Source organism: Terrapene carolina, unplaced genomic scaffold (assembly GCF_002925995.2).
Source record: "Terrapene carolina triunguis isolate 2854851 unplaced genomic scaffold, T_m_triunguis-2.0 Scaffold93, whole genome shotgun sequence".
NCBI classification, from domain to species: Eukaryota; Metazoa; Chordata; order Testudines; family Emydidae; genus Terrapene; species Terrapene triunguis.
This window is the reverse complement of record NW_020664444.1, coordinates 13,048,621-13,070,697: the sequence shown is the minus strand read 5'-3', so window position 1 is coordinate 13,070,697 and position 22,077 is coordinate 13,048,621. Positions and strand designations below refer to the sequence as shown.

At 44.2% G+C, this 22,077-nt stretch overlaps 1 protein-coding gene across 1 annotated transcript in view; it reads right to left on the bottom strand.

The window, feature by feature from the left end:
- Positions 1–16,013, bottom strand: part of PRKAR1B (protein kinase cAMP-dependent type I regulatory subunit beta) — a 124,790-nt gene extending 108,777 nt beyond the window's left edge. Inside the window, exons 1-2 of the mRNA XM_024219495.2 lie at positions 15,687–16,013; positions 14,101–14,284 (exon numbers count right to left, since the gene is read on the bottom strand). Of these exons, the coding sequence (XP_024075263.1) occupies positions 14,101–14,277 (177 nt within the window). The 5' untranslated portion in view covers positions 14,278–14,284; positions 15,687–16,013. The remainder of the gene's footprint in view (positions 1–14,100; positions 14,285–15,686) is intronic.
- Positions 16,014–22,077: the final 6,064 nt, after the last annotated feature.

Here is a 22,077-nt window from a genome sequence, read left to right as displayed (position 1 = left end):
CCCACCGCAGAGCATGCACCCCCAGCCAGAGTCCTCACCCCCTCCTCCACCCTAGCTCCCTGCCCCAGCCCGGAGCCCCCTCCTGCAGCCTGAACCCCTCATTTCTGGCCCCACCCTGGAGCCTGCACTCCCAGTTATAGTCCTCACCCCCTCCCGCACCTCAACCCCCTACCCCAGCCCAGTGAAAGTAAGTGAGGGTGGGGGAGAGCGAGCCACCGAGCGGGAGGGAATGTAGTGCGTGGGGGGCGTGGCCTCTGGGAAGGGGCGGGAAGAGACGTGGCCTCTGGGAAAGGGCAGGGCTAGGGTGTTCAGTTTTGTGCGACTAGGAAGTTGGCAACCGTACCAGGAGGTGGCACTGGGTTTGCTAATCACTGGGCCACCTAACCCATCAAGGACTTTATTACGCTGCATAATGCATAATAAAGTGCCATAATGCTAGACCTGACTCTCTCTCTCTCTCACCAGAACACAGCAAAAATGCTGGCTGACCTTTTTCAAGAGGTTGCATATTCTGGAATCTCCACTGCTGGGGACCAATTCTAATCTCACTCCGGACTTATGACAGTGTAAGCAACTCCCCTGAAGTCAATGGAGTTACATCCATGTAAAAACTGAATAAATAAGATCTGAGTCAGTCCCTGGAGTACAATGAAAATTGATGGCTGGTTTAGCGCCAGCTGGCCAAAAGAAAGGCTGTGTTCCAAATTGCCACTCCTGGAAAACAATATAGAAAACGATGGGGAATCCCTGAAGAGGGACTAACAGAGGAGAGAAACAGTATGGGGGAGAAGTCCTGGGAGTTACAAATGTGTGTGGCAGTCAATGATGTTTATCAAAATGTATCATGATCCACTGAATTTGTTTAACTTCCCCAGAATTTAATTTAACAAAACTACTTTCACAGTAGCACTCAAAGTCCCCAGTAAGATTAGTGCCCCATTGTGCTGGAAGGTGATACCAAAAAACAGCCCCTGTCTTGGAAATTCTTATCTAATTTGTGTGCAACACATGGAGGGAGTGGAGGAGGAAGGATGAGGGTACCAGTGATAGACATGTGGTTAATTACCATCTTAACCAGTTGGTTTTGTTGACACAGGAAATGAGTTATGGTTAGCTCATCAGGTATGACACCAGAAAAGAGTGTGCTACATAAAATGTGTCCTGTTTTACTGGCACATGTCCACAACTTTAAAGCTTGTAAGAAAAACAGATGATTAATACATGCTTTGCCATCGATGTTTATGAATGTCTGACAAATCCAGCTATGCTGCTTATCATTTCTGGTCTTGTTCTAGTCACTTTCCCCACTCTCACTGATACTGCTTCCTTTCTTAATCCAAAAGTACTTTTTACATCAACACTGATTATATTGCTGGTGGCTGGGTTAAGGCACAAATTAGTATTTCTCAAGCTGCATAATTCAAAATGACAGCTCCCAGCACATCCCTGTTTTGGTCAAAGATAATTTTTAAGATCTAGATTACTGAACTTTTCTGGAGACCAACAGAGAAATACAACTTCTGGGCTGACAAAAGGCTTGATTCTGCAGCATGCCGAGTGTGCTCCTGTGGGAGACGAGCTCCCTTTATTATTTGGAATCCTAGGCACTACTGCAAGACCCATTGTGCTCGGTGCTGTACAGGCACAGAACAAACTGATTTTATGGGAGTATTCACCAACTTGCAAAATAGAGCTCCAAGCTATGAAAATTTCTTCAATTCTATCTCAAACTATAAATCATGCGGTTAGAGGACAGCTAGACTAGATTTTCATACACTCTCAGAACAATTAATCATACAGAACATTCTCACCAGATTCCTCCCCACAACACACACAGTAAGGGTCTGGATGCACTGTCTTATTGAGTAGAAGTATCCAGTGACAGCAAAGCAAACATTCTTAAAGAACATACAAAAGTTCTGTGCAGCTCTAATTTTAATTAATACCTGTTTACCTGTTTACCAACATCAAACTGATATATTTTTGAAAAATTTCAAATATTAATAACCCACACTGCATTTTTAACTTCATGTAATTCTTCAGTTGTATAATAAACTCTGTTCATTCAGAGTGGCCAAAACTATATACAGTTTCTCCAGACACTTGATTGCAAAACTAAAAATCCATACTCCTTCTAAGAAGACAATATTCTGCTAGTAAACACTTTAATTCTGAAAGTACAATAAAAGGTACACTATTAAAACCAGATAGTCAGATAAATAATTATATAATGTTACTTTGCACTTACACTTTCTTTTCATACATGACATATATTACTACAAAAAATGATTTATTTGCAATGTCTGAATATTACACACATGCTTTTTCTTGTTTTTTGTACATTGTATAATAGGCATTTGTGAAGAATTAATAACTAATATGTCCCCTAGTACAGTACAAATTCGTAAAAAGGCTCAGTGAGGTAAAATAATATCACAATTCACACACCTCTTAAACCCAAATACAGTATAAAACAAAAAATATTAAATAATTATAAAAGTGAGTTACCATATGATTCATTTTAAAAAGAAGTCTCTTCACTACAAACTCTCTTTATATAAGCAGCAGACAGTTGACTGGTTGGCTTTTCCATGTGCCGCTATTTGTAGTCTAGGTATGCTTTCCATTACTGAACTCAAGAGTGCTTTTTGAAAACAAAAGCATACACTGTGTCCAGGGTATTGCTCTCAAATAGCCATCTTCTTTATATCCTGGGATAAAACTACATAAACAGAGCAAATATTTTGAAGGAAGAACAGACTCTCTTAAGGTTAGTTCAAACACTGATCATCAGACATAGCTTGCTATGAATGCTTGTACAGAACTCACTTTCAAGTAAACACCTCACCATTCTTTTGTTGGCATGACAACAGGCTTTCTCACTCTCTATTGGAATGGCACAGAGAATTCACAACAGCAGGGAAATCATATTTCCAATTTAAAATGATAGTCTATGGAGAAAATAGGCATACACACTAGACCACTGTATAATAGGTGGTAGTATAGGATCAAATCCAATAGCAAGCACCTTATTTTCTTGACTTTTACACTAGTAACTGCACTGACTTCAGTGGAATTACTCCAAATGTACACTGAGGTAGCAAAAGGAGACTTGGGCCTGAAATGTGTTAAGTCACGACTACAGTGGAACCACATCAACACACCCAGAAGTTACAAATCCACATCACTGCCTTACAATAATATAAACCATTTCATCTACAAGGAGTGTGATCCTACTGCCACCAAAATCATCTGGGTCCTGATGAAATATCATAAAATTCAAGGCAGTCCATAGTATTGCCAGCAAATTCAAAGGGAGTTGGACTGTGAACTTGGAGAACTGCAGTTGGCAGCTTGGAACAAAAATTGGAAAGGGAACAAGAAATGTCATCCTTGCCTAGAATTTAAAAAAATAAAAATGTAAATGTCTGCAGTGGCCTGTTTATCTAATGTATGTGTGACTGTAGCTAAGGAACTTGTCCTGGGAGGTTTTGGAGCATGACACAAAAGAATTTAGTGTGCTGACCTCAAAATAATAGGTCATTTAGTTCTCCAATTAGTGTTTTCATAGGGTATGAGCCAAAGCATTGCAACTGGTCACAATGCTGAACAAGTGTTTGAGTTAGTTCCTTCCTTTCATACTTCAGTTCAAGAGTATGTTTCCTGACCCATAGACTCTCTTCTTTCTGAGTTGGTACATTTTCAAGGAGATATTCATTTTCAGTAGTTCCTCCTCCTGTATCTGCTTTTCATGCTCAGTCATTGTCTGAAAACTCACAATGTGAAAGCATAGAGACCTATGACACTTGACAAGGTCCAAATCAGTATATAGCTTTACAATAACATTCCAGAAAGACTTTCAAAAGCAACGCTGGCCATTAAGTTTCATTAAGTGATTTCCACTTTGCTCCCCACAAGTTATTCACTTCGTTCTAAAACTGCCACCCACAGAGAGTGCTCTCCAACTGAAATATTTTCTCGTTTTCCAAGTTTAGTCCTCAAGAAAGTTTCCTAATTGACGGCCCTGAAGTCTGTGTCCTATTTATCCACAGACAATGTACAACACTGTTAATGACTGATCAATCTTCCTGCTTTTTGCCCCCAGAACTGACCCGGAGTGATCACCGCTAGGAAGGAGAAAGTAATTCAGTTTTCATGACCATTCAGTTATTGCTAGAGACTGCCACCTGGAATTATAAAGATTAAGAACTGCAAAAGACTTATTAGGTCAAACTATTCACTTTGCTGGCAGTGCCGGATTGATCTCCTCAGTATGGGACTCATTCCAAGCCTATTGAAGTTGATGGGAATTTTGGAGTTCTCTACCCCATTCCTCTGACTCTGCAGTCCTCACGTCTCTGACTGCCTTTCTGTCAGCTCCTCACAGATGTCCCCCCTCCATCTACATCTCAACAGGGAGAAAAATGAACTTATCTTCCCATCCAATCCTGTCATCATCACCACAGACAACTCCACTATCTGCCCCATCATATGGGCTTGTAACTTTAGTGGGGCTTTTTGACCCAATCCTCAGCATTGCCCCACCTACATCCAGGCTGTTAAATGCTGTCATTTCTTCTTCTATGGCATCTCTGAAATCTGTCTTTTAATATCCATCCTCTTCCACTAATGCCCTTATCCATTTCTTACGCTATGTCTACACTACAGCCTATGTCGGCAGAATTTATGTTGCTCAGGAGTGTGAATAAACCACCTCCCTGAGTGACATAAGTTACACCGATACAAGTGCCTGTGTGCACAGCGCTATGTCAGTGGGAGAGCATCTCCCGCCAACATAGCTTCTGCCACTTGTGGAGGTGGTTTTATTATTCCAACAAGAGAGAGCTCTCCCGTCGGCAGAGCGTCTTCACCAGATGCGTTGCAGAGGCGCAGCTGTACCAATACAATGATCTAAGCAAAATACTATTGCCAAAACATTCCTCTCTTCCTTGACTCTACCTACATCCTGTTCATCTTTGAATCCCTTCACTGGCTTCCTCTTACCTCTTGTATCGCATTAAAACTTGTCTTCCACTTCAATGCCTTGCAGAATCTCATTCCATCACCACCATTGCCCTAGTTTCTTATATATACTTCACTATAAAGTAGCAAGGTTACGTTACAAAACACAGAAGGTATTTTCAATGTTTAAAAGCTCATATTACCAAACAGAGAGAACTGTAGCCAAAGGTTCTGCTTTTTAAAATCCAAGCCAAGTATATATCTGTATATATATCTAGTATGTGAAGAAAAAATCACCTAAAACAGCTTCACTTCTAATAGATAAACATCACTTCAGATTGAACTGCAAGGATATTTTGCTGCACTTTTCAGCAACATCAATGCTTCTGCGTGAAAGTTTTCAACTTTGCCAATATTACAGGATGTACAATGCCAAATCCACAGCTGTTTACTTACAGCCAGATTCTGTTATTCTTATTTATACTGTGGAATACCTAAATCCACAAATAACGCCATTGAACTCAGTGAGACTATCTGAGGAATAAGGATTTATTTAGTGTAAGGGTGGCAGAAATTGGCCCTTAGAGCACAGGAAGAAAAAATGATAATTTCTGTGAGGTAAACCATGAGGGCGCCTCAAAAACTCCTATTTGTGGTATCGCTCCTCAGTTATCCATGTTCCACGACACCTCACTGTTCTCCCCCAACATGCTTCCGATGTATTTACAGTGCGTTAGTAAATGATGGAGGTACCAAAAAGATGTGGTTCTGATCTGATAACACTCTGCAAATCAAATTGGCATCCTGAAAAATCAGTTCCTAAATTTCTTTGCTTGCGTTTACTGATTAAATGATACTGCTGAAAAGAGAAGACTAATAAATGGAGAGAAAAAAACAAAATTATGGATAGAAAATGACACATTAAGTCTGTGACACTACTTCCTGGAAACTCATCAAGCTTAGAAACAAATTTCTTTTTCATGTTCTGTAGATAAACTCCATTCCCAAGTCCCTTCCGCATTTCAGAATGTTTTAGAAACAAAATTACACAGTAAATTACTATCATGTATTATTTATATAGCACTCACATATAGACACTAGGTATGTGGCGGACAGGATGCAAGAAAAGTAAGTTGATAACTTCACCATTTGCTTTAAGAACATCTCAATAGTTCCACAGGTTGGTTTAGTTTCTCTCTGATTCACTATCACTTCATGGTGTAGGGGGAAGGGAGCTGGGGTTAAATGGGTTTTTGGATTAAGTGAATTCTAAGAAGGAATTTAAAGTAGGAGGGTGTTGGCCCACAGTAGGCTGGGTTGAGGATTCATGGAGAGTAGGCCATATGGAAGAAGACATAAAGATGGGAGATGGATCAGTAAAAAACGAGTAATTAGTAAAGGTGCTAGGGGACTTTAAATGGGGTCAGGGTTGAGTAGACTTGTTCTTCATCAATATCCTTTTATCACTAATATTTACCCAGAAAGGCTGCAAACTATTAAGCTCACAAGGTTTTGCAACAGACCTTTCTTTTAAAATGTCACCGATCAAAACAGACATAATTTGGTGCCATGTGTCTTTAAGATTTTTCCTTTGAAAAATCCAGATTTACTTAATTTTTTTTTTTAAAAAGCACAACTGCCATAAGCTTCTGTTGCTTCTCTAAATGCTATTCTTATAGCTAAACAATATTCCTCCAGAGTAGATTTGATTTCTTTTTTGTTCTTACGCAGACTCAATGCTTGAAAGTGAGCAAGTATGGCCTATTAGAGGCACCGAGTGGAGGCAGTTAGTTAGCTTTCTGGGTGGGAACTCAAGAGAGGGGTAGTTTTTGTAATTTTAAGAGGAACCCCTAGGTATTAAACCTGTCTCTTGTTGCTGCTGACACCACCTGGCAGAATGGTTAGAGAAATATTGTTTAAAAGCACTTGATAGTGTCTATTTACTTTAAAACCAAACTCTCTCAGTCTTGCCAAGTTTCTTAAACATGTTTCAAGGTAGATCCAATTTATGCCAATTTTACATTTCCATTTTATTTGTTATTATTTCTATCTCCCATGCACTTTATTTAGAGTGGTTAATATGGGCAAAGCTGTTTGACACAGCTTTAATAGCCTGATCCAGACTTTTCCCAAAGCATCTTCTACAACCAGAAGAAAATGAAATAAAGTAATTTAGAAATTAGGTTAGTGTCCTTGATTAAAGACACAATGACCTTTTGGCCATGACTAAACTAGCGGCAGCCTTACTTAAAAGGCTCTTGGGAAGCCTTGCCCAACACACTGACAGAAAGGATATGGGGAAAGACAATTTAACATGCATCACAGGAGAAAGGAATGGAATCTTTCATCTGTCTGCATCCTAAACTTTGACCTTACATGAAGAGTCGGTATTATATAGTCACAGGCATTTCACATGCAACAGCAAACCAAATTAGTGAAAGAACAGCTAAGCCATGTAAAGTAACAGAACCAAATCCTTGACGAGAAAAATCAGCGTAGTTCTAGCGCCAGTGACATCAATAAGAGGAGAGTTCGACCAACGCTGAACTCTTTTGAAATTAATTATCACAAGCAGTACCTGTGTTGGTATTCACAGCAGGCAGACCAGGCACTGAATTTGAATAAAGACTGAATTGCCCTTGTACCAAGATAAATCTACACTAGGAATCCCTGATCAGTTTTTAAGCAATCATGCAATGCTTTTACCAGTGGTATAAATTCTAGCATAAACCTAGCATAGGGATTTTTGCCACTGTAACATCTAACCATGGCTGTAAAAATACCTTTGCCCAGTCTATGCCAGAGCTTATATTGGAGCTAAAAAATGGGTGTGAGGTTCCCTAATGTAGACAAGACCTTAGAAGTGGTCTCTCTAAAACAATGGGGGGCATTCTGAGTGCTTGCACCATTTCTGCCTTTGCTATAGATAAATAAAAGACATCAGTCTCCAAGAATGTCAATTATAAACATTAAAAATCTCATCCACTACTTAGGGCAAACTAGGCCTGCATTGAATCTGCATGCTTATGCAATTCCCACAGATTTTGCTGTATGCTCTTCAATTTCAGCTTTCTTTTAAAAAAAACTGAAGCTTTTAGCTGTTCTGAATGCAAAAATAGCTGTCGCAATGTAAATCAAACTACTGCCATTTTACTGAGACTGCAACAAGACAGAATGAAGGAATAGCACCAAGAGAGGTGTGAACTTGCCCTATAAATTTTAACAATGGTACGTTTGCATTTAAACAGTTTCAAGCAGACTATGAGCCGCGACCAGCTGACTTCCCTCTGAAGCACCCAGCATTGGCCAGTGTCAGAAGATAGGATTCTGGGATAGATGGACCTTTGGTCTGACCCAGGTTGGCCATTCTTATTACTTTAATTTGAGTATGAATGACTCTTGTCAGATCCATGGATATTTCTGAACTGCTGCTTGTGCCCTTAAAATGCTTATTTTGAGGCACTTTAGTTTATGTAGAATTTTGTATACTCGAGAAATGAGTCAATAGCAGCTTATCTTTTGTTTGAAGAATTAACAAAAAATATTGCCGTAGCTTTTCTCCAGATATAAATTACCCCAAGCAACAGTGATGTTACTCCTTATCAAGCTAGCCAACCCCCAATCCAGTTTTCCACTAGAAATTAAATCATTTTCTAATCCGTGCTATGGTGGCACTGCTAGGGCCATTGAATAGGGAAGATGTTGAAAATACCATTGTGCTGATGCCGAAAAACAATTAAAACCCCAAAATGAAAGTGCTACACTTGAAGAGAGCTGGGTCAACATGAGGTTGTAAACCCCTTTCAAAATAGCAGAGGCCACTGAGGGAATCAGGAGCTGGCAAGATATTTAAACAAGTCTTAAAATTCTATCACAAACTGATGAAATTCTGCCACTGGACAATGACAGAACCAGCACTTCTTTTGGACTTTATTACCTTAATTCAGCAAGGTACTTTACTCATGTGCTTCAAGTTACTTATGTGCTTGTCTCATTGAAGTCAATGTTTTTTGAAAGTCAATGGGACTACTCATGTTTAAAGATAGGCATGTGCTTAAGCACCGTTCTGTATTAGGGCTTTAAAACACTTGATAATCAGAAACTAAAAGCAAACGATACATCTCAAAGTAAGGGCAGATAATGAGCAACTTTCCCTCAGAGTCTGCCAATGAATTCCAGTCCAGCAATTCCCCACTTAGAGAATTGGGAAGGTATTGTCAAGGACAAATGTAAACTAAGACATGGAGTTAAGTGATGCTCTAATTTATTTCTGACACATGGTTCTTAAAAGCACAATTTCAGAGATTCAGGTTTCCCTAACAAGTAAAATAAGTTACTACAACTAACATGTATTGCTTTACTTAACAGAGACCTCCTCTCTCCTTGTGTGATATTGCCACAGTAGCAATCAGTTAACATGCTCAAACTTGAGCCCCCTCAATTTCAAAGAGAGTGTGTTGTGCAGTGACTATCCATATTCTAAATTATCCAAGGTAACAAAAGTGCAACTCAGCCAGCTATATAAAATTGTTTATAAAAGCAAGAAAAAGTTAGAGACAAATATTGGTACAAACGGGATTCACCTAAATCCTAATCATATCTAAAAAGTAAGCCCCAAAGTTCCTACAGCTGCCCCCTTCTAAATGTGTCATTTTCCTCCCCACCTTGTTTCTCCTCTTTTTTCCCCCTTCTGTTTAACAAAAGCCTTGCTTAGCCAGACAAGACAACTCCATCCTTTGCAACATTGCTGTAAGTCTGACCAGAAAGGCAAGCTAAAAGCAATGCCTTTAAACAGCCTGTGTCAGCTGACTTGGACGATGGGTCTGTAAAACTGCAGTGCAGATGTTTGGGCTCAGACCGGAGCCCAAGCTCTGGGACCCCTCAGGGCCGCCCAGAGGATTCAGGGGGCCTGGGGTCTTCGGCGGCGGGGGCACTTCGGCGGCGGGTCCCGGGGCGGAAGGACCCCCCACCGCAGGTCTTCGGGGCACTTCGGCGGCGGGTCCCAGAGCGGAAGGACCCCCCACCGCCGAATTGCTGCCGAAGACCTGGAGCGGAAGAAGCTCCGGGGGCCCGGGCCCCACTAGAGTTTTCCGGGGCCCCCGGAGCGAGTAAAGGACCGCGCTCCAGGGGCCCTGAAAAACTCTCGTGGGGGCCCCTGCGGGGCCCGGGGCAAATTGCCCCACTTGCCCTCCCCCCCTTTGGGCGGCCCTGGGACCCCTCAAAGTGGGGAGGGTCCAAGAGCCCAGGCTCCAGCCCGAGCGTCTACATAGCAATTTTACAGCCCCGCAGCCCAAGCCCTGCAAGCCCAAATCAGCTGACATGGGCCAGCCTCTGGTGTTTAATTGCAGTATGTAGACATACCCAGAGTGGCTGATAAGATAGTATGCTCTGCCTGCCATTTCCAGCAGCTAGGATGCAAGCAAGAATGAACATTAGAGACAGAAACTAGGTTCGCTCTTTTGCTATCCTTTCTTTCTCCCTTGGTGTGTGTGTTTGCTTGGTTTTGTCCTAAAGGAAACCAGACAAGTTATTTCTCTTTTCCGCAAAAAGGACAGTTAATACCATCTAAAAAGTCCATCAAGCAGAGGTATCCCCCTATAAAAGCTTCTATATAGCTAAAGAGAATGGGAATAAAGGAAATTGTTCAAATGAAAACCTTAATTAATTCTTTAAGTTCCAAATGCTTTAACTGTTTTCTGTCCTTGTTTGTGTGTTCAACAAAAGGTTAAAGATTTTTAATGGCAGTTGTTACAATGTGAATAAGTCAGCAAGAACTTTCCATGGAACCCCAGACCACACTTAACGGTTTAATACTATAACAGTAAACAAGGGGTTTATTAACATTTTATCCTTTGTTGGGCAAGAGATATTCCCTTAGCAACACTATAGGTGTGTTCTCTGTGACTGTTTGGCTTAGACAACTGCACCTTTGATCCAACAGACCCAGGATTTGTTTACATTCCAGGAATGCTGCAAAGTCCACTTTTTCTTCCCTTGGGCATTTGGGGAGGAGGTGGCTTGGAAGAAATGGACTGTTTGGGGCTGTACTCGTTATTGGTTAGGCTATTTTATTCTAGTTTGTATTAAAAACAGGATAGAATCTTTTTGAAGTAATTCTCTTGACTTTTGTTTACGAATTATAAATCGCCCCATCACAAGCCATCAAAGTGCAGGATTCACCAGTTTTGCACTCTTGGGTCCTGATTCTGCATGTGATGCCCAGAGCCCATATGGAACCTGACTACTTTAATTAGGTTCCATATGGGGACAGGGATTCTATGACGAGATAACTGGCTCTGTGGATGAGGGGAAAACAGTGGACGTGTTATTCCTTGACTTTAGCAAAGCTTTTGTTACGGTCTCCCACAGTATTCTTGCTGGCAAGTTAAAGAAGTATGGGCTGAATGAATGGTCTATAAGGTAGATAGAAAGCTGGCTAGATCGTCGGGCTCAATGGGTAGTGATCAATGGCTCCATGTCTGGTTGGCAGCCGGTATCAAGCAGAGTGCCCCAAGGGTCGGTCCTGGGGCCGGTTTTGTTCAATACCTTCATTAATGATCTAGAGGATGGTGTGGACTGCACCCTCAGCAAGTTTGCAGATGACACTAAACTGGGAGGAGTGGTAGATACGCTGGAGGGTAGGAATAGGATACAGAGGGACCTAGACAAATTAGAGGATTGGGCCAAAAGAAACCTGATGAGGTTCAACAAGGACAAGTGCAGAGTCCTGCACTTAGAACGGAAGAATCCCATGCACTGCTACAGACTAGGGACCGAATGGCTAGGCAGCAGTTCTGCAGAAAAGGACCTAGCGGTTACAGTGGATGAGAAGCTGGATATGAGTCAACAGTGTGCCCTTGTTGTCAAGAAGGCTAACGGCATTTTGGGCTGTATAAATAGGGGCATTGCCAGCAGATCGAGGGACGTGATCATTCCCCTCTATTCGACATTGGTGAGGCCTCATCTGGAGTACTGTGTCCAGTTTTGGGCCGCACACTACAAGAAGGATGTGGAAAAATTGGAAAGAGTCCAGCGGAGGGCAACAAAAATTATTAGGGGGCTGGAGCACATGACTTATGAGGAGAGGCTGAGGGAACTGGGATTGTTTAGTCTGCAGAAGAGAAGAATGAGGGGGGATTTGATAGCTGCTTTCAACAACCTGATAGGGGATTCCAAAGAGGATGAATCTAGACTGTTCTCAGTGGTACCAAATAACAGAACAAGGAGTAATGGTCTCAAGTTGCAGTGGGGGAGGTTTAGGTTGGATATTAGGAAAAACTTTTTCACTAGGAGGGTGGTGAAGCACTGGAATGGGTTACCTAGGGAGGTGGTGGAATCTCCTTCCTTAGAGGTTTTTAAGGTCAGGCTTGACAAATCCCTGGCTGGGATGATTTAGTTGAGGATTGGTCCTGCTTTGAGCAGGGGGTTGGATGACTTCCTAAGGTCCCTTCCACCCCTGATATTCTATGATTCTATGATTCTATGCACTTGTGCACATTGCAGGGCTGAGGATCTTATGTTGCTAGTAACATATTGGACCTGATCACCCTAAATGCTTCTACTCATTGAGGGACCACACAGCTCAGTTGGATCTAGGGTGATTGCACATTTAAAGATCCAGGGCCCCATGCTCCCTTCTGCATCTATGCTTGGAGGGAATCCTGTCTCCACAGAGGAGAAAGTTCTTTGCAACATGCTTCCCCTCTTCCTTCTCATGCCAAGATAGCTTTTGGCAAGCTCTGTTGCGTTCCAGCTGAGGATGTGCTTATCAGTGCTGCTTTTCCACATAAAGGGCAACTGCCCTTTATGGGAATTTAGGACCAAGTCTGCCTGTGACCACCTTATGAAGGCCTTATCGGGGGGTAACTGTCTACCCCAGGTGGCTGATTATTAGGTCCAGGTGCTAATTTACTAAAGATTATCCAAGCTTAGTTAGAGGAAAACTCTAAATGGAGACAGGAAGCTCTAGTAGGGAGGAGCTCCCTGGAGAAGGCTGAGCAGGGAGCCTAGAGGGTGAGCTGTCTGTGGAACCCACCAGAATGGGGAACCTGTAAGAGGTGCTCTTAGAGAGGGGAGCCTTGTAGGAAGAGGGATGCAGTCAGCAGGTATCCTAGAAGGCCTGGTCTCAGCCAGGGTCTACTAGACAGTGGTCAGAGGCTTCGCCTGGCAGGGATCACCTGCTGTCCCTGGGGAAGAGTCACAGTGGACTAACCTCCCCTCACTCCAGAGAAGGCTTTTACTCTGGTAGGGGCAAGAGTCCTAACTCCAGAGGCAAAGACTGGAACTGAGAGAACCCTTGAAGAGTCTGGGTAAAGGTGAGCACTAGAATCAGGTGAGAGACAGATTGACTAAGAATGACCCAGTCATGCAGCTGAGATGTTGGGGTGAAAGTTTTGTTTATGCTCTATACTGGCTTTTCTGTTAATAAATGAGACCCTCCACAAGGAGGTGCTTCTTAGCATCCAACAGTCTGTTTGGACTTCTTGATTCCCACGGGCGTGGGAAAAATCAAGTAAGGGTTAATCTGTGAGGGGGCACACCAGATCAGCCTAGCAGGATGACATGCCTCTACACTGTGCAACGTGCCTTTTCAGAGCAGTCAAAGTATAGACAGTCCCTATAAGCACCACTCCTGCGGGACTTGTGCTCTCCAGTATGGACACGAGTCAGTGTGGTCAAGTAGCAGATTGGCCCCTGCACATTTCCCAAGATCTACCCAGAACTTGAAGACTCCATGATGGGGGTACGGGCAAACTACACCTCCTGACATTGAAATGAATAGGAAGAATCCACACGTTGCTCTGCTATGCAGGTCCTTCTGATAGAAGGGGAGAACAGGGCCCTGTATGTTATAATGCTATACATTTTTATAACTCTCTGGATCAATTTTACCAGTCAGTGCAATTGTCCTTGCAATCTGCTGAGAAATTATAACCCTTATCCCACAAAAAGAAGTTGTGCCTGATATCAGATACTGCACTGGACGTATGCAAACAAAAGTTTGTTTCTTAAGAGCTTTTTTTAAAGGGTAACTACTAAAGCAGAATGCTAAGAAAAAATGCACCCAAATATACGAAACTTTAAGAAAAATTCATGCACTTGGAAACTGAAAATAGAAGCCACATGAAAGTCACTGACCTTTTCTAATTTTTCAAAATGTTCTCTGAGGAACTTCATTGGCCGGTCTGGTTTTGCGATGCAAAGGTTTACAATGCACTCTTTCAAAATCTGTTGGATGTTATGCTTCTGAACATAGAGTTCACATCCCTTCAGACTCTCATCTTCTTCCACATTGCAGGAAGAAGAAGCAGCCATCTTCAGGCTTGTAAACAGAAAACAAACGTAGGTAAGAAAATGGTGCAATTAAGATATCAAAGAGAATTCCTGAAGTCTTTTGTCAAAGCAATTTGAGAGAACTAAAGTATTTTAATATTGTACATCTTCTCTTCACAAGCTAACGATTCAGCACATTTTTCAATGTTGTGGCACTTCACATGCAAATACTAAATCATGTCATCTCTACAAAATCAACATACCAAGAATTACAAAAAGAGCATTCAAATTATTAGACATTCTTCAACATTTGAAAACAATGGTGCAATAAATCATGCACAATATGAGTTTTAAAGATATCTGCCAGATGACAATTTAGAGTACCGTCCCCATCGGTATACAAATGGAGTCTAGGTCCCTCTCTTCAGGGTCCTAGATTTCTGTAGAAGATGGGGGGCATCGGTCTCTAGTAAAATACTTTAACACTCTTTTAAAAATATATATATGGGGCAGCTCTCTTGCACCAAAGAGGAGTTTGGTGATGAAGGAAAAACATGTTTGATTCCTCCAATTAATGTGTGTTCACCCACTACAAAAGAAAAGGACATATGTTTGTGGTCTATTAGATTTATATTAACTTATATCAGAAGATAATTTAAGTTTCATCACCTCTTCTCAATTCCCAGCATCAGAGCATCTTTTGAGGTTTGCTTTCAACCCGCAGGAATGTTTCACGAGGGGACAATTTCAAACAAGAGGGATTTTTTTTTTTTTTTAAGAAAAACAATAGATGAGATGCTTAAATGCTCCCTTGGAACAAAAACGACACAGCAAAATCCTTCATCACAAGAGCCAGATGCTCTTATAAACCTGGCTCAAAATGACTCTGAAACGAGACAATTCTCCCTCTAACTAACTGAAACTTGGGCTAAGGTTGGGGATTATGTCTTAAAGCTGATTTGGAGGGAAACCCCTTCCTCCCAAGAATTCATTTTAAAGCAGTTTTTAAAGCATCTCCCTCCAATGGGAGAGAATTTAGCTGTGCGTTTTACAGTGAAGTGGGAGAATCTCATGCGGGAGTGGGATTTGTTTTCGGATGGGGGTGGGGATAGGAAAGGGGGCATCTCCTCTCCTTTCAGTTGTCCCAGTGCCAGAGACGACATCCCCTCCCTCAGAGCATCTCCCAGCCTTTGTGAATGGCACCATTGGGGGGGAGGGAGAATAAGCAGCCCCCTCCCCTGCCTCCACCGCTAGCACCAGGCTTTGTGCTGCAATAACCCCATTGTTGCTGGGGAGCAGCTCCAAAGCCGGGGGGGAGCTGGGGGGGTGAAGAGGGAAAGGGGCTGTCAAAACCACAGAGGAAGGAGGACGAGGGACGGTGCCAACCCAGGCTAGGGGACAAGAGGAGCCGTGGGGGAAGGATGTGGAGTCAGAGGGCCATATATACATACCTGAGTGGCTGGAGCAGTGACAGCAGCGGCTCTTCTCTCTCTTCCCTTACGCGGGGGGGGGGAGGGGGCTCCTGTTATTCTGCGGTGCAGCCGCCTCCTCCTTCCCTGGCTGCTGCTGCTACCCTTCCTCTCCCTTGACAGCACTGGGAGGTCTTCAGCTGAGGGTTCCCCTTCACCGCCCGGCCCCCCAACCCCAGAGAGCTCGCCTACAAAGCGCTAGGGCGCTGCAGCAGCTCCCCGGCAGGAAGTCCCGTCTGCTGTCAGTCACGCATAAGCACAGCCTCCCTCCCCACCTCCTGCAGGCAAAGCGGGCTCTGATTCTGGGGGGCTCGGGGGCAGCAGGCGAGGGGGGCGAGGCACCAAAGGAGGGCCACGCAGCCTGCCCCAGGGACCGCAGCGTGTGTGGGAGAGGCAGACAGATACGCCCGGGGAGGGGCGCCCCCTCCCCCCAGCCTGCGGTCCCTAATTGTCAAAGGGCCCTGGACATCTGGATCTTGATTTTTGGGGTGGTGCTTAGGAGATGGAGAAAAGGGCCAGAGGAAATGGCAGATGGGACATCGGTGCCTCTCTGTGACAGGTATACCCATCCTCTGTTTCTATGGCTCATAACCTGGGAGTCTTGCTGCATCCCCAGCTGCCCCAAAGGCAGCAGTTGCCAGGGGTGCTTGTGAGCTGCTCTTGGCACCAGGGCTGCATCCTTTTGGCTGCCTGTGCCTTTGTCACCCCGGATTAGATTACGGTAGTGCCCTTGACTTGGAGTTACACCTTGAAACTTCTCGTGCAGAAAGCGGTGGCTTATCAGCAACGTCTCCCTCCATGTGCACATGACACCTGTGCTCCACAATCACCAGCTAATGTCCGGATCAAGCTGAAGGGGCTGAGTTTGACCTATAAAGCCCTACCTGGTTTGGGGCTTGTCACTTTCAGAAACTGCCCCTCTACCCTGTGATATTGCAGCAGTTGTCATCCTGTGAGGTGCTCTGGCTCAGAATTCCAATGTGCTACCATTCTGCTCTACATAACTTCTTATACAACCCTCATCAGCATACTACCTGAGTGCCTTCCAGTAGTGCCATAAGGAACGTGACTAATCTGTGTCATGAGATACATTTTCTTTCCAGGAGTGGAACAGTGTGCACAGTATAGGTTCTTGGGGTACCCAGGACTGGGCATCACCTTGTTACCCTCTGCCCCAAGCATGAGAGAGATTTGCTTGAGCTTAACTGGGTGTCAGCTCCCTGATGCTACCAGCCTGTGAGCCATCCAAGCACTCTCCTCTGGGCTATGCCAGCCCTTACTTTGCCTTGCAGGTTAACAATAGGTGCATCCCATCCCAGAACCCCTTTGAAGCATTTCCCTATAGCGTCCAGCTCCTTATCCACCAAACACTCCCAGAAACAGCAGGTCTGCTGTCCCCAAGAGGAAAGTGTACACACCAGCTTGTATGATTCAACTCGGGATCAGCCCCTGCTTAATATCCCAACACTTGGATATATTTATAGTGAAAACAACAATATGTTTATTATCAGAGTTAAGAAATAGTAAGAATAATGAAAACCAAAGGTTACATATAGAATAAAATCATAACATGATTTCTAGAGACTAAACTTAACAAGCTAACCTTCTGTCTAAAGGAATTTATTTCACTGCAAATGTCCTTTGCAGCATTTTAACCAAGGCCCTTTGTGATCGGGGGGAGGGATAGCTCAGTGGTTTGAGCGTTGGCCTGCTAAACCCAGGGTTGTGAGTTCAATCCCTGAAGGGGCCATTTGGGGATTTAGTTGGGGATTGATCCTGCTTTGAGCAGGGGGTTGGACTAGATGATCTCCTGAGGTCCCTTCCAACCCTAATAATCTATGATCTAATCCCGTTTTCATGAACGTAATCACACAGCCTGATTGCTTCCTAGGAGGAGAATGATCTGGTGTTTTACTTGCCTTCTCCTTATATCCCCAAAAGTTCACTGTCTGTACCAGAATCAAGATAACCTCTGTGGCTTAGTTTCCATTGTGCTCCCTCTCGGTTGATTTCACATCCTCCCATTGACTTTATATGTAAATGACCAGAGGTGAAAGTAAGCCGGTACGGTACAGTACAGCGTACCAGCAAGAGCCAGTACGCCGTACCGGACAGGACCAGCTTCCGTGGCGGTGATTTAAAGGGCCCAGGGCTCCAGCCACTGCGGGGAGCCCCGGGCCCTTTAAAGCGCCACCGCTGTGGGGAGCCCTGGGCCCTTTAAAGCGCCGCCGGAGCTCCGGGGCTCCCAGCCGCCTCTGCAGCTGGGAGCTCTGGTGTAATTTAAAGGCCCTGGGGCTCACAGCCACAGCCGGAGCCCCAGGGCCTTTAAATCTTGAAAGGCCCCACCTCTTCCAATTGAGGCCCCGCCTCTTCCAATTGAGGCCACACCCCTGCTCAGGACTCCGGCGTACTGGTAAATCCTTTAAGTTACTTTCACCCCTGTAAATGACTCTCTATGCTGTTAACTTACAATGTTTAATTTACATGCCAATAGACAGGTGAATAAACCTCTTTTGCATGACAGAAAGCCAGTTTGTCAACTCTGCCTTGATACACACTTTAAAGCAAATTTTCAGTAGACATACATAACTCCTTGCATAGTATCGATACATACATTTCACAATGATATTAATGATCATTGTGATTCTGGCTTTTCTTTAAGACTTCACATGCCATATTTTGTTGAACCAGAATGTACATACCAGAAATCTTGCCAGCTGACAGTGAAGGGTTCATCGGTCACAATAGGATTTTGTTTGGGTAGGGCTTTGTTTTGGTCTTTTAAATATATGTGCTGCTATGTAGTTGCAGTGTCAGAAAAGTGTGTCTTGCACTTGGAACAGAAGGTGGGAATGTTTGTGATGGTCCTCAATTCCCAGGGGGAGTTAATTCCAGTCTCTCAAACCAGACCCTGAGAAAGCTCTGTCTCCAAAGACCAGATTTGGTAACCTTCAGGACATGCAGCCTATTCTCCCAGGCTTTTTGGGGGGTGTGGGGAAGGGCAATTAATTTGGGGTGAAAGGAAGCTGTGATGGAGGCTTAGCCACAGTCAGCTAATGTGTTTTGTCCACAATGGATGGCAGTAAGTGGTGTTAACATGCAATGTGAGATAACACTTTTTCTAACACACCTCCATTTTCCCAGTATAGACATACCCTCAATAATCACAGGGTAAAAGGGTAATAAGAGGATATCTCAAGGATATAAACTAGGACAGCTGGTGTTTAATAAACCCATTAATGGTTTAGAAAAAGGGGACAACAATTAAGTGGCAAAACTGGCAGATAACACAACATTATTTAGGCTAGTCAATAGTAGGCAAGACTCTAAAAAACTCCAGAGAGTCCTAAGCAAGCTAGGCAAATGAGCAGCATAATGGCAGATGAAATTCAGTAATTTGAATTACTCATAAAAATTGCTAGGTTCTAAATTAACTGCAACCACTCAGATACTTTGGTATCTGGTTCATACCAGTCACACATCTTCCCAATGCACAGAAGTGGTCAGACAAGCACTATGCTGCATAAAGAATGAAAGAGACACTAATACAGGAGCAGGTATAAATACATGAAAAGATGTGAGTTGCCTTACCAAGTGTGAGGTCAGTCTAATGAGATAATTCAATTGACAGCAGGCTACCAAGGGAGGAAAAATAACTTTTGAAGTGGTAATGAGAGTGGCCCATTTCAGAGAGTTGACAAGAAGGTGTGAGTAACAGTAGGGGGAAATTAGTATTGGGGAAAATTAGGTTTGGGTTTTGTAATGACCCAACCACTCCCAGTCTTTATTCAGGCCTAATCTGATGGTGTCTGCAGAACTGGAGTTAATTTGCAAACTGAACTCACATCTTTTCATGTATTTATACCTGCTCCTGTATTTTCCACTCCATGCATCTGATGAAGTGTTTTTGTTGTTTTTCCTTATGGGCCAGTTATTCCATAACTGTTCACTATGGGATATCATGCAACTCTTTTAGAAGCATCTGGTAATGGCTACTGTTAGAAACAGATAATACACTAGATGGACAACTGTTCTTACCTAATAGGGCAGATCCTATGGTCTCTGATTCATTTGATGCATTTTGTAAATGTTTATTTTTTGAATGTGTGTAATGTGCCTAGAGTATGGGATAGACACAATTAAAAGACTAAAGGTAACATTTTCATAAGTATCTAAGGAGCCAAAGTCCCATTGAAAGTCACTAAGTGACTTGGGCACTTTTGAAAATTTTATCCTCTACACAGACAGGACTGTTCTGGCCTTTTCTCAGGATCAGGTTAGGCTGTATGTACTCTCCTTCTGTTGTTGATCACTACACTCTGCACAGCTCGCACTGTTCCATAGCCATTCATGCCTGGCCAGTAGCTCCACTGCTGGGTTCATCTCAGGCATGCTTAATATCCAAGAGTGTATTATGTATCTGTCTCATGATGTTAGGTCTTAAATCTGCTGGGTTTACTGCTTTGTCCCCTTTAAGCAAAATCCCATCTTGCACACATACCTCATCCTTTCCCAGTGATAGAGGGTAACCTCCTGTGGCTCTTCCGCCTTGCAATCTGGCCACCCTTGAAGTATTGTTTTACTCCCGGTAGCATCCCATCCTGTTCAATGCTTTGGTGGTGGATTGCCTGGAGCCTCCCACCAGATATGCAAAAGTATTGTAGCATGATGATAGACTATCTCCTATTCCAGTCGTCCCCCACCAGGAATCCGGGGCCCCCTGGGGGAGGGCGCAAGCAGGTTTCAGGGGGTCCGTCAAGCATGGCTGGTGTGAGACTTGCTAAGGCTGAGGACAGAAAGCCAAAGTCCTGCTGTGCAGGACTGCAGTCTGGAGCCCCAAGCCCCACCACCCGGGGCTAAAGCCGAAGCCTGAGCAACTTAGCTTCACGATGCCCCCTGTGGCGTGGGGCCCTGGGCAACTGCCCTGCTTGCTACCCCCTAATGCTGGCCCTGGCTTTTATATGCAGAAAAGCAGTTACAGCGGGGCCATGGAGTTTCTATAGCATGTTGGGGGGGCCTCAGAAAGAAACTGTCCTATTCCCCAGAGCCATCTCTGTTGTGACTTTCCTGGGCAGTACCTTATACTCACCTCAAAGCATTGCAGTCCCAATAACCTGTGCTGTCGTTGTGTCAATGCACTTTACAGTGGCTTTTTTGTGATGCTTTCTAATGGTTTGTGTAAGGCATTTTGTCTGGAAATTCGGCTTTCCTGGGGGTCTGAATCCACTTCATGCTGCCTGTTTGCTGGATTTTCAAACTAAGCCAAATTGTCAGCATCCCAAGAATGCGCAATGAAATAAGTCTTACTGTGCCAGTTGACTATACGAACTCCTAACTGCACTTTGTGCTTCTTGTCTTTGTATACTGATGATTGCCTCAGTAAGCCACACCTTTGCCCTGGCTTTAAAATCAAGTCATACATTGAAACCATTATCCCTTTACATTACAGTCTTTGCTCCTGGCCCGCAAGCCGTTGTGCGTGGGTGGATCCCTACATCTGTGCAGAGTCCTGTGGTAGTGAATGGGGCTCAAGACAGGTGCAGAGGTCTGCTGGTCAGCAACAAACTGCAGGACTGTGGCCCAATTGTAGTTTTACTGTAATGCCACCACAAAGTGGATATTAATAGGTCAAATGAGAGAGATGCATAGGGACCATGGAGATTTGTTGGGAGTCTGCATGGAGGATGGGGCAGTGTGAATATATCCCAATCTGTTTGATATCATACAAATGAGATGCCTCCCACTAATCCCAGCAAGTTGCCAATGCAGCCCCTTGACTGGGCAAAGTTTGGGCAGCCCCTGATTGAGCCAGTATAAACATTTCCCCAATGTTTCATGCTTCAATAGTCAGAGCTCAATCCAGAAATCTCTGGGACAGCCTCACGGGTGATGCCAGGTAGGGTCAAGGCATGCATCCTTCGCACATCAATGTAGAGCAGGGGTCGGCAACGTTTGGCACGCGGCTCGCCAGGGTAAGCACTCTAGCGAGCCGGGCCAGTTTATTTACCTGCTGACACGGCAGGTTTGGCCGATCGCGGCCCCCACTGGCTGCAGTTCGCCGTCCCAGGCCAATGGGGGCGGCAGGAAGCCGCGGCCAGCACATCCCTTGGCCCGCGCCGCTTCCCGCCGCCCCCATTGGCCCGGGACGGCGAACCGCGGCGAGTGGGGGCCGCGATTGGCCGAACCTGCCACGTCAGCAGGTAAATAAACTGGCCCGGCCCGCTAGGGTGCTTACCGTGGCAGCCGCGTGCCAAACGTTGCCGACCTCTCATGTAGAGTCTGAGAGCAGCGTGCTGGGGTATTTTTGTCCATGCTGGTGACATGGCCAAAGAGCATGCAATGCTGCTTTTGAATGCAGCGAGTGATTGGAGGA